This window comes from Mobula birostris, chromosome 15 (genome assembly GCF_030028105.1).
Source record: "Mobula birostris isolate sMobBir1 chromosome 15, sMobBir1.hap1, whole genome shotgun sequence".
In the NCBI taxonomy this organism is placed as follows: domain Eukaryota; kingdom Metazoa; phylum Chordata; class Chondrichthyes; order Myliobatiformes; family Myliobatidae; genus Mobula; species Mobula birostris.
The window spans coordinates 51,541,763-51,555,202 of record NC_092384.1 but is presented as its reverse complement, the minus strand read 5'-3'; the positions used below and the strand labels follow the sequence as shown (position 1 = coordinate 51,555,202).

The following is a 13,440-nucleotide window of genomic DNA, read 5'->3' as shown; positions in this document are numbered from 1 at the left end:
TGTGCAGTTGTGTATTGAAATACTGGTACCATTGCTTTCACCATACAAGGAATGCTTTGTAGACAGTTTCAGTAGATTAGTCTTGTCCTCTATCATGAAGAATCTAATTGGAACTATGTTGCAGTGGTTAAGCCAGTTAACTTACAATATTAATGATTCCAATAATGGTGTTAATCCTGATGATTGTTTGATGCAATTTCATTATGTATTTAGCCATTCCCTGTGCTCCATATACATTGGACTCTGCTTGTGCTAAAACATTTAGTGATCAGTGCTAGTCCATGTTTAGTATTGTATTGAGGCAATGAATAACACAATATTATTGGCTACATGCTTCCTTCTGAAGCTAAACAGCTGACTGAATATTTTGATTAAATTAGCTGATATCTGTTTTATCCTTGAAGTGTTTACCAAAGGTTTGAAAGGAACATGACATTTCATCATTGTGAATATTGGCCTGTGGTGGATCTACTGAGTGTGTTGGACATCAGAAGGAAATCTTTGTGGTTGCTTTCATGCACGGTTACTGAATACGTCTGAGACAGAGATCACTGGAGTTGTAGATATGAATGGAATTGAGGGAAAGGAGTTAAGGCAGAAAAATGACACTGAGGTAAAAGACCAGCAGTGATTTTATTGAATGGCAAAGCAGTCTACCGTCCTACGTTTTTATTTTCTGAACCAAGATCTCACTGGACTTGAGTTGTGCAAAGAATGATTATGATGGCTTGGTCCTACTTTCATCCTTGCCTTTTGCAGCCATAATGTGCAGCATCCTAAGCCAGGGCTACAGAGCAAGTTGTTGAAACTAAAGTGCTGCCCATGGACTGCCCCACTGGTCTTCTGGCAAGCCATGATGTTCATGGCCTTTCCTACTCTTTCTAAATAACCTTAATGATCAGATGGACTTTTACAAACAGAAAAAAAAATAAATTATTTAATATGTTTATTTTCATTGGCATATAGACCTCTTTCACTGCACTAAATAATTTAAAACATTATTTAACATTTTAAAACACCTTAACTTTTCAATAAAAGTTGGTGACCCGATTCATGAGGCTGAGGGAGCTGATACAAAGTGCACCTGCTCCCACAGCTCCGAACAGTCTGCAATGACTTTGGACTTGGTGAATACAAATGTCAGATGCACTAGTTCAAGTATCTGACCACAAGGACTTCCAATATTCCTATGCCACAGCAGGAAGTCCAGAAGGATGCATGCACTGTAGACGATCCTCTTGGTACCGTCAGCTCACTGTCAGTGAGTTCTGTTCTGTTAACTAAAAGCCTGATTGAAAATAGTCAATTCCAGGATGGGGAAAGAAAATGTAAGTTATGTATTTAAATGAAAGTGTCTGTTTCTCCCTCAGTGTTGTTCAGAAGTCAGATCTATTACTAGCAGTTCACCTGCCCTATGTTCAAAACAGACCTTTAATTAGCTAAGAATATTTCAGAATAAATATTTTCCTTAGCAAGATGGAAACTTTTCATGGTGTACAATAAATTGTACTCTCCTCAGTGTACATCATTAATGCTAACTCTTTCTAATATTGATAAAAGTGAGAAAATATTCCAGGGTTTACTTATTTTTAAAAAGACTGTTTGCAAGATTTTGGCTCAGTGGTCTGGAACACAGCTTTTAAAGATGTTGTCATGGTTTACCCCTCATGATATTTCCTCATCTGGCTTGGCAGCTATTTCTAATTTGTCTTTCACTGAGATGCCAAGTTCCTGATTGTGCCATGAGGTTAGAAAAGAACCTATACTTTATTAAAGGATCTTGTGAGACAGTTCAAATTTGAATAAAAGATTTATTGGGAGAATATTCTATAATTTCACTTTCTAAATTCTTCTTCCAAAATAATCTAAGATCTTGTGGTCTTTAATCACTTTTGTGGCACGTTGACAGCTAGCATTCTGCCATTGGTTTTCTGATGGACTTGATATTTTCGCTTCTTTTCTTTCACAGATGTAGCATTCACTTCACATTTCCCACGTTTTTGTTCATATCCACTAGTACTGTGCTGCCTTGTTGGTACCTTTGTGTAATTCGCATGCCTGAATAATGATATTTTATTTGAGCTAACACAATTAAAGTATTAGTTGCTGAGATCAGTGTAACGGTAATTCAAAAGGATACTCGTAAATTCAGAATGACAATGGGGCATAAGTAATCACAGGATGAAGAGTTCAAAATCTTATTGTGTCAGAAAATGGAATGCATTACAAGTGTCCGTCTAGGCAGAGGCTCATGTTTAACTTTAAAAGGATTTGGATAAGCGCTTTATCCGCACTTTGCCTCAATTTCATATTTGTTATCGCAAACAGGGCTTTTACCCAGAGGGGTAGTTTGATTTTGAATCCATACATAGGTCTTGACATCAATAATACGATATACTGAAAGGCCTGGTTAGAGTGAACAAGGAGATAATGTTTCCATTAGTAGGAGAGCCTTGGATCTATGGGCACAGCCTCAGAATAAAGGGATATCCCTTTAGAACTAAGACAAAGAGGGATTTTTTCACCTACAGGATAATAAATGGGTGGAGGCCATATCTTTGGGCATATTTAAAGCACAGATTGATTGGGAAGGAGGTTAAGGGTTAGAACCCCAGAGAATGGCTTGAGAAAAATAATGGCGGAGCAGATTCAGTGAGCCCAATGGCCTAATTCTGCTCCTATATCATATGATCTTATGGCCTTATTACACTCCTGTGTACCTCATCCTATGACTTCAGGGTGGAGACTCTGGCAAAGTCTCTGAAATACCATGTGCACATACACTTGGAATGTAGAATGTAGTTCTGCTCTCCAGACCGAGGGGATGTTTCATTTAAGAATGAAGATTTTACCAGAGCACACATGGGAAGATTGATAATCCTGGGGTGCACAGGAGCATAACTGTCAATCAAATACCTCTGTTTAAATGCCTCCAGGGGGAGGGGGGGACTTTTGAATCTTAATTGGCAGAGAGGAGTGAGAGACATAGCTGTAGTAAATCAAACTGGATGCCTACCCTGCTTTCATGGATGAGAAGTGGCATAATGTGAACAGAATATCTCCTAGGCATGAGATGCAGAGAATATGCCAGGTAACTGTCTTTTTGAGCCGTTATACGCAAACGTTTCTAATACTTGCTTCACTCACAGCCAAAAACGTGGTTCGTGATTTGAAAGGATTTAATATCTGCATTGTTACTGGTAGTCCAGATGTCAGTCCTAACTTTCACCCATGGGCAGTGTTCTGGAGGCTGCCTCTGTGGGTGAATTGAGAGGATGTGTTGCTGTTCCAGGCTTTCTATTGTGCAAAACGAGCGATGGTTTTGACAATGACTTAGTGTGCATCTGCCACCAGTTGCTAACCTTGTGCCTGTTTCCTGCAAGCCGTGATGCTCAACATCCTCCAGCTGCTGAAAGTGTTAAAGCCCAGGCTGCTGATGTGTTGTAGGTTAGATCTGACAACACAGCATTAATTGCCTCTTTGTGCACGGGTGCCCCGCTGCTGAGGCATTGCACCTTGATAGTTGTGCATTGACAGCATTAAATGCTTTATGCAATGCTTCTGTCAACTACTTGAAGCTACACACGGGTCCATGCTGCTTTAAGCATACCTATAACAATTACTGGTAAATTTGCCTGCTCTTGTTTCCTTTTGTAATTTTGCTGTGGTGGGAACGATGCAGTAAATCTACCTCAGCATCTGATGTTTCTGACTTGAGTTTATGGAGATCCCTGATGTGCAAACAACATGCTTATCCCCTGTGTGACAGAGCAAAGTGCAACGGAAGAGAAGTCCCAGGAGAAAAGGAAATGGTGGAATCCCTGGGCAAACCATGCTAAAGGTATTTAAAGTGTGTGACTGCTTTGTGTCATATTGATGTAGCGCAGCTTGGTTGTCTCGATGTTTATATTTTATTTAAATTGGTAATATGTTGTAATGGAAGCAAAGGCAATGCATTTGGTTAAACCTTGGGCTTAATATTGTGCAAGCATTTCAGCTACACTTCGTACGCACTTGTGGTTCGTGCCCAGTGTTTTCCCAACCTAAAGACAGTGATATGTTTTCAAATTCCACTGCATTTGATCCAATCACATCTGACTGGTCCACCGGATTTATGAGCATTCTGACATGTCTATCCACGGCCTCCTCTACTGTAAAGATGAAGCCACGCTCAGGTTGGAGGAACAACACCTTATATTCCATCTGGGTAGCTCCAACCTGATGGCATGAACATTGACTTCTCTAACTTCCGTTAATGCCCCTCCTCCCCTTCGTACCCCATCCATTATTTATTTATTATTATTAGATATATTTATATTTTCTTCTCTCTCTTTTTCTCCCTCTGTCCCTCTCACTATACCCCTTGCCCATCCTCTGGGTTTTCCCCCCCGTCCCCCTTTTCCTTCTCCCTGGGCCTCCTGTCCCATGATCCTCTCGTATCCCTTTTGCCTATCTCCTGTCCAGCTCTTGGCTCCATTCCTCCCCCTCCTGTCTTCTCCTATCATTTCGGATCTACCCCTCCCCCTCCCACTTTCAAATCTCTTACTAGCTCTTCTTTCAGTTAGTCCTGACGAAGGGTCTTGGCCTGAAACGTCGACTGTACCTCTTCCTAGAGATGCTGCCTGGCCTGCTACGTTCACCAGCAACTTTGATGTGTGTTGCTTGAAATTCCAGCATCTGCAGATTTCCTTGTGTTATGAGCTTGTCTATTGCTTTCTTGTACATTTTGTTACCGCACATTCCATTTCGCACTCCTCCTGTTCTGCTTACTCGATGCATACTCCCAGTTGTTGTCAGTTCTAGTTTCCTGTTATGGAGCTCACTTATGCTGACAGTTCTGATTATCAGCGAAGCCACAGTGCCCATGGAATCAGACAGACTGTGTGACTTCACAGAAATCAGACTGTCAGCGTGAGTGAGCCCCATAGCAGGAAACCAGAACTGATATCAGTTGGGAGCAAAGCTCTTTTTGACATCCAACAAATACCACAATGACTTTTGGGTAAGATAGACTGTCAACAAGACATTCAGCCATTACAAATGTTACCACATGCACTATCCTGAGCTGCTCATGCTGTTCTCCTATGCCCTTAGCATCAACAGAAAACAAGAAGTAGAACCTCAAGAGTTGGGTACAAGAATTAGGAGCAGAATTTAGCCATCTGGTCTTCTGAGTTTGCTCCAGCAATCGTTAAAATATAGGGGCAGAATTAGGCTCTGTGGCCTATCAAGTTAAGGTAACAATTGATCGTCTATATTAGCTGTGTTTCCCGAGTTATCCCCAGTATCCCAAAATTTCCTTAAAACCCCAAATTCTATCAATCTCTGTTTTGAGGAGGTCAGGAACTAAGCCTCCGAGGCCCTCCAATGTAGAGAATCTTAATGATTTCCCACCATTTGATTGAAGACATTTCTCCAGACTTCAGATCTAAAGGGCCTGCCCTTTATTCACAGACTGTGAGACCCTGGTTCTGGATGCCTTAGCCATGGAAAACCTTTTCCCCACACCCAGCTTCCAAGCTTTGTAGAAATTTTCATTATTCTAGGCCTCCCGAACAACAAACACATTTTCCTGCTCTACTCCCCACCCCACTTCCATATTGACCCCAGCCTTGAATTTCCTTAATGTCAGAATACGCACAACACTCAGCATTGAGAATCCCCACGATGTGCACCCACTGAGGGAAGAAAGTTCTCAGCTCAGTTCTAAAAAGTTGATCATTTATCCTGAGATGAATTCCCTTCCCTTGTGATGTACGGGGGCAGACCGTGCCAGACCAGGCTCCTAGTGCAGAGCCACCCCTTCAGTCTAACTGACCTCTCTCACCTGCGTTAGGTATGGAAGGTTCATCTAGCCGGTCCTTCACCCCTTAAGACTGTCACATTAATGTCAGATTGACTTTTGAAGCAAATAATTCATTAAAACAGTACATTTTTTTATAAACAAAAGTTATTAAAACAGAAATACTTAAAAAACATCAATCAGGAGCAAAATAATTTAAAACTATTGTACAGCTTAATTCTTCTAATCTGCAAGCTTGGAATTCCCATTGAAATCCCTGGCCTTTTACATTTTACACAAAGCCTAAGTGGCAATTTCCCGGAAGGACTGTGGCCACTCGGAGTCCAGAGGTGCACTGAAGTGTCAGATCCATCTCCCAGACTCCCATCAGTAAGTCTCAAGCCCCAAGAACATGCATGAAATCTAGGATTTATTTATTTCAATTTAAACCAGCTCACACACAATTCGGGCGGGTCTATAATTGTCCTTTTTTAAATGTTTCTACTGTTCTCATTTTTTGAAGGACAGAACAATGTGAATGTAAACTGAACTCTGTGGCATTCATGGCCAGCCTCCTAACTTGAAAAGCATTTCAGCCAGTATTAGCCTGATTTATGCTTGCAGGCATACAGAGCAGTTTTCACTTCATGTCATGGAAGAATGATTCATGGTCCAGGAATTCTGGTCACTGCTTTCAAAATCAGTGCCGTTCCTTTTCCTGTCCTTTTACAGTTCACTGTAAAGTGCTTAGGGGTCTTTCTATAAGTGAATTGCACAGTGCCATCGTAGGCTCTTTCTATTTTATGAGGATTTTCTACATCACATCATTGTTTCATTTCAAAACATCACAAAAACATTGTTTGAAAAGAATATTTGTAATCTTATAACCACCTGTAATTAATCTTCACAGGTTTAAAAACACCAGTTAGTAATTCATTGCACTGAGTGGCTTTCACTACCCTGAGTGAGAAAATATCCAGCTTTTCATATGGCTGCTGTTTTGTAATACTACTTGAAGCGCTTAAGAGTGAAAAAGTGGATGTTGCACAGTTGATTTGCCAATATCGAATTAACCAGTAACACAGGAAATTCTGCAGAGGCTGGAGATCTTGAGCAGCACACACCAAATGCTGGAGGAACTCAGCAAGTCATGCAGCATCAATGGAGCGGAATAAACAGTCAACATAGCCTTCATTTCTAGGCCTAATGAAGCGTCTCCTACCGAAACATCAACTGTTTATTCCCCTCTATAGATGCTGAGTTCCTCCACATTTTTTAGTGTGTTGATATTGCTAGTTCTTTCAGGGAACAATTGACTTGTTGTTAATGTGTGACACTAGCATTTCTTTGGAAGCTAATTCAGCATGCTGCCGTTAACATCTCAGTAATGATTTGTGCCTTTCTTCCCTTTTTCTGTGTAGTGCTTCAGTCTGGGGACTATTACTTGTTTGAGTCAGACAGTGAAGAGGATGAAGAATGTCTGCAGGAAGATCCCAAGCCTCCTGAACACAGTGCATTTCAGGTACCATCCAGCAGAGCCAAACATGAAATGAGCACTATGCAGGGTTCGGGTGTGCTAACTTCATGTACAACAGAGTCATGGACCATTTTGTTTGAATGTCCACTGCTAAAAATGTCATCAGCATGAGGGTCAAAGATCTTTCTCTCTAGGCTTTACTACCACAGAACATCCTCTGGAACTGTGCAGAGTCTCAGTGAGATGGAACCTGGAGTGAGAGCACGCCTAGTGAAGTTAGGCTTGTTGTACTTCCTTTCCGCGCCTTGAGGCACATTGGGCAGCAACCTTGCTGTTTGCTTAGCATTTGTCTTTTTCTTTAACGGGGTCGAGTTGCTAGCTCAGCACTTAACCCAGCATGGATGGAAAGTGTGCAAGGAACCAGCCGGGACCACTTGCCTCAAAGTCTGGTACTGATGCCACTACACCACCGGCTGGCTCTGTGAAGCGAGACTTGCTGGAGCTTTTGCTCAGAAGATTCACTAGGTTTATTCCTCAGCTAGGGTGAGGAAGTTGTTCTCTGAGGAGATATCGAGAAAGGTACTGGAGTTTAGAAGGAAGTGAGATGACTTCATTAAGACAAAGACCCTGACAGGCAATGGCAAGGTGGATGCAGGGTGGTTGTTTCTTCAGACTGGGAATCCAAGAACCAGAGTGTATAGTATCAGTGGACAAGGTTAGCCAGTTAGGAGTGAATGGAGAAGAAATGTCCCTTTTGCATGGAATGCTGTATCACAGAGGGTTGTGGAGATTCAAGGGTTGAAATTATTCCGTCTTGAACTTGAAGGAAGGAAAATATAATGATCAGGTGAGAAAGGGCTCACCTCGAGCCATGGTGACATTGAATGGTGGAGCTGTCCTGAGGAACTCACTAAAGTTCCTGTGTTAAAGTTAATCGATTCTCCAGATGGCGCTGACGCAGTGAGGTCACTTGTTGGCTTCACGCCATTACTTTTTCATTTTATATCTATGATCACCTTTATTGAATTTTACTTTTAAGTTTGGATTTTGAACTTTGAAGAGATGAGTAGAGAACCAGCTACAAAACCTAAAGTTCGAGACGCTAAACCTGCAAAAGACGCCGATGGCGACGGGAAAAAGAAACCTGATCCTAAACATCCTGAGATAACTTGTGAATTGTTGATGAATTTGTTTCGGGATCATGCTGATGAAATACGCCGAAGCTTTAAAGAAGAGATTACGGCAATTATGCAAACTTTTGGTGTGCTTGACTATCAAGTTCAATAGCAACAAAATACTATCACCGAACAGAAGGAAGATGCACGAAAGAAAGATGAAAAAATCGAGAGTTTGGAACAAAAAGATTCTTTGACAGATAAACAGCTGGAGAGTCTTAAATTTAAGATTACTGATCTGGAAAACCGATCCAGAAGAAAGAACTTACATTTAATTGGTCTCCCCGAGGGAGTTGAGACAGGAGACCCTTCAGTATTCTTCTTGAAACTTTTAAAGACTGCGTTTAGCTCTGAATTCCCGGATGATCCGCCATTGCTTGACCGTGCTCATCGTATTTTTCGGAATAAATCAGATTCCCAAGCTAAACCAAGACCAGTAATTATCCGATTTCATTATGTTCATGTTAAAGAGCAACTCATACGAGTAGCCTGATGGCAAGGAATGATTAAATTTGAAAACCAGCAATTCCGACTGTATGAAGACTTTAGCCCTGAATTACTGAGAGCGCGATTAGCTTTCAAACCTCTGATGATGGAATGCTACCAAAAAGATCTTAAACCAGCATTACTGTATCCTGCCCGATTAAGAAGTTCTCTTCCGAACAGCCCACGACTTTTTTCAACTCTACAAGTGCTGCTCGGAGCGTTCTGGAAGAACTTGAATCAGCAGCCATGGTTTAATTAATATACGATCCTTGTGATACTGGCTTTGGCTTTTCGGTTTTTTTTCAAATTCTATTAATCGTATGATTCATTTTTGAAGATTGACTTTTATAAGTATAAGACTTCCAGTTTTGATCGGTAGTGTTGGTATTCTTTATACTTAATTTTACTGTTATTATTGGTTATTTTCTATATTCTTTTTTAATAATGTATGTGGGGGAATATTATGTTTTTTTTCCCTGTGGCATAATCAAGATGGCGTTTTGTTTTTCTTCTTGCCATTATACCTTTGTTTTTTTTATCGCGCCATCTTTTTGGGTTCTTCTTCCCATAATACTTTTCTTGCCAGATACGCCTTTTTTTTTATACTTAACTGTTTTCCCTTACAAATATTTTACATTGAATAATATGTATTGGTATCTCTTTTCTTTTTATTTTATTAGCATGTTAGTGATTATAATGCTAAGGTATTTTATTTTACTGTATTTGTTAAGTTTATTGTTTTTTTCGCTGTTATAGTGTAGTTTTTTTTAGGTGGTCTTTTTACCAACATATATTTGGGAGCTGCCTTCTGGAGAAATTGGGGTAGATTTAGTCTTAGCTAGCTTTCTGGCCTCTCTTGGCTTAGTTTTAGGGTTCTTGGGCGGTGGGTGGGGAGCTTTTTTTTTTCATCGGGCTAATTCTGAACCACAACAATGTTTGCTTTGTCGCAACTTCTGTTTCCTTTCCAAATGCTGGTTCCTCTTCCGGTTACATGGGTTTATACTCTGGTTAACCCATTATATACCAAAAGACTGATTTATAGTTAACATGGCTCAGAAGATTAACTTTGTTTCTTGGAATACAAATGGACTAAACCATCTGATTAAAAGGAAAAAGATTTTTAAAGTATTCCATAGAATGAATGCCCATATTAGTTTTGCCCAAGAAACTCATGTGAGGAAAGAGGATAATCAGCGTTTTTTTTAAGTTTGGAAGGAAGAACAGTATCACTCAAACTCCAAAGCTAAAGTGAGAGGAGTTTCAATTTTCATAGATTCTTCAATTGCATTTATACATCACAAAACCTTCTCTGATCCGAATGGTAGATTCTTGTTAATTACTAGTCTACTTTTTAATAAGAAAGTTGTTATGACCCGAATGTGGATTATCCTGAATTTTTAAAACAATTATTTACCTCTTTTCCTAATTTAAGTAATTATATGTTGATAAGAGGGGGTGACTTTAATTGTTGCTTAAATCCTTCAATGGATAAATCTGTACCAACTCAGGCACTACCGAATAAGTCGGCCTCTCTTATCAATTCGTTTTTGATCGATTCTGGAATCTCCAAGATTTGGAGATTTCTATATCCCAAAGATAAAAAATTCTCTTTCTTTTCACACTTTCATCATACTTATTCTAGGATTGACTATTTTTTTTATAGACTCCCGTTTAATTCCATCTGTAATTGAGTGTAACTATAATATCATTGCCATATCTGATCATGCACCATTGAATCTCTCTATTAAGTTATGGGATAGACCTTCTAATACTAGACAATGGCGTTTTAATTCCAATTTACTTAAAGACTCAGATTTTGTAAAATTTATCAAGGATCAGATTAACTTCTTTTTTTTAACCAATACTATGGATGAAATTTCCAGCGGGGTTATATGGGATACTTTTAAAGCTTATATCCGCGGTCAGATCAATTCTTACTCGGCTGGATTGAAAGAACGCACTAAGAATGAAATATTGGTGTTGATTGACAAGATTAAAGACATCAATAAACAATATGCCATTGCTCCTGATGTTGATCATGATGAGATGAATAAATCTTTTCAAGAATTTTATACATCTTTATATCAGTCAAAATTTCCTCATGATCCCGGGGAGATGCAAGATTTTCTTAGGAATTTGAACTTTCGGAAATTAACACCCGATGAACATTTAAAGTTAGAAACACCCATTACAGATGAAGAAATAATGGGTGCTATTCCTTCAATGAATTCTGGTAAATCACCCGGCCCAGATGGTTATACAGCAGAATTTTTAAAGTTTTTCTCTTCTATTCTGTCTCCCCAGTTGTGCAGAGTTTTTAGAGCTGCAATTATTATAGGTAAACCACCACAATCATTTTATGGAGCTTCCATTTCCTTAATTTAAAAAAAAATAAGGATCCTACTGAATGTGCATCATATAGACCGATATCTTTATTGAATGTTGATTCCAAAATTTTTTCTAAAATACTAGCATCTAGGTTAGAAAATGTATTACCTCAAATTATTTCCGCGGATCAAACTGGATTTATCAAAAATCGCTATTCATCTTTTAATACTAGGAGATTAATAAATATTATTTATACTCCTTCACTGAGAACTGCTGAATGTGTTATCTCATTAGATGCTGAGAAAGCTTTTGACAGAGTTGAATGGCCATACTTTTTTACTACGCTTGAGTTTAATTTTAGCCCAATATTTATATCCTGGATTAAATGGATAAATCATACTCCCTTAGCTTCGGTTTTGACTAGCAATCAAAGATCTCCCTTTTTTTGATTATTTCATGGCACTAGACAGGGTTGTCCTTTAAGTCCTTTATTATTTGATATTGCTTTAGAACCTTTAGCAATTGCAATTCGGGATTCACCAAATATTTTTGGTATTACTCATGGGAAGGAGATACATAAGTTATCATTATATGCAGATGATTTACTATTATATATGTCTGACCCAGGAAAATCCATTCCTGCAACCTTAACCTTGTTGGATAAGTTCAGTAAATTTTCTGGTTACAAACTGAATCTTAATAAGAGTGAACTTTTTCCGTTAAATCTGATGGTTCCAATTTATAAATATTTACCATTTAGATTAGTTACTGATCAATTTACTTACTTAGGAGTTAAAATTACTAAGAAGCACAAGGATTTATTTAAGGTTAATTTTTTACCCTTGCTTGATCAGATTACGGGTTTGATAACTAAATGGTCACCAATGTTTTTGTCATTAATTGGTCGGATCAACGCTGTTAGGATGATTATTTTACCTAAGTTTCTATATCTATTTCAAGCATTGCCAATTTTTATGCCAAAATCCTTTTTTGATAATGTTGATTCAAAAATTTCCTCATACATATGGCAGAATAAAAATCCTAGATTAGGTAAAGGACACTTACAGAAGCCCAAAAAGGAGGGTGGCTTAGCATTGCCAAACTTCAGATTCTACTATTGGGCAATTAATATTCGTTATTTAAAATTTTGGACATGGAATTAGGATACAGTTCCAAGTCCACAATGGGTTAATCTTGAATGTAATTCTGTTTCAGGATTTTCATTGGGTTCTATTTTAGGGACCCCACTTCCTTTTGACTTTTCTAAACTGGACAAACAAATGGATAACCCAATAGTTAAATATACTCTTCGAATATGGTTTCAGTTTTGAAAATTTTTTGGACTGAATCAATTTATTTTAACTAGCCCTATTATATCTAACTTTCTTTTTCAACCTTCTTTTTTGGATCAAGCTTATCTGGTTTGGAAAACAAAGGGTATAATATGTTTTTCTGATTTGTTTTCAGATAGTTGTTTTATGTCTTTTGAACAATTATCTAATAAATATAATTTCCCTAGATCACATTTTTTTTAGATATTTACAGATCAGAAACTTTTTAAATACTGTTCTTACTACCTTTCTGATTTCATATTCCACTGATATATTGGAAAAAGTTTTGGATTTAAACCTCTTTCAGAAAGGTTCAATAGCAATTATTTATAATATGATAAGGAAAATAAATCCGAATGTTTCCAATACAATTAAGAATGACTGGGAAAGGGAACTTAAGCTTACTTTACCTACTGAGAAATGGCAAAAAAATTTTCAATTAGTTAACTCTTCCTCTATTTGTGCTAAATATGATTTGATACAGTTTAAAGTTGTACATAGGGCTCATATGTCTAAGGATAAATTAGCTGGTTATTACTCTCATATAAACCCTGTATGTGATAGATGTCATTCTGAGATAGCTTCATTAACTCATATGTTTTGGTCCTGCCCTTTATTGAAGAAATATTGAGATGATATTTTTGATATTATTTCCACTGTCTTGAACATTGATTTACAACCTCATCCTATTACTGCCATTTTTGGTTTACTAATGATTGAAAAACATCATTTGACCTCTTCAGTTTGTCGGATGATTGCTTTTGTTACTTTAATGGCTAGAAGATCTATACTATTGAACTGGAAAGAGACCAATCCTCCTACAACATTTCATTGGTTTTCTCAAACTATATCTTGATTAAA

General features: G+C 38.3%; 1 protein-coding gene across 5 annotated transcripts in view; it reads left to right on the top strand.

The window, feature by feature from the left end:
- Positions 1-13,440, top strand: part of piezo1 (piezo type mechanosensitive ion channel component 1 (Er blood group)) — a 311,742-nt gene that overhangs the window by 257,140 nt on the left and 41,162 nt on the right. For 4 of the 5 annotated variants that reach the window (XM_072279777.1, XM_072279776.1, XM_072279775.1 and 1 more), the window contains 2 exons: positions 3,770-3,841; positions 7,204-7,304. In XM_072279777.1, the coding sequence (XP_072135878.1) occupies positions 3,770-3,841; positions 7,204-7,304 (173 nt within the window). The remainder of the gene's footprint in view (positions 1-3,769; positions 3,842-7,203; positions 7,305-13,440) is intronic. The other variant, XM_072279778.1, reaches the window with a different exon arrangement.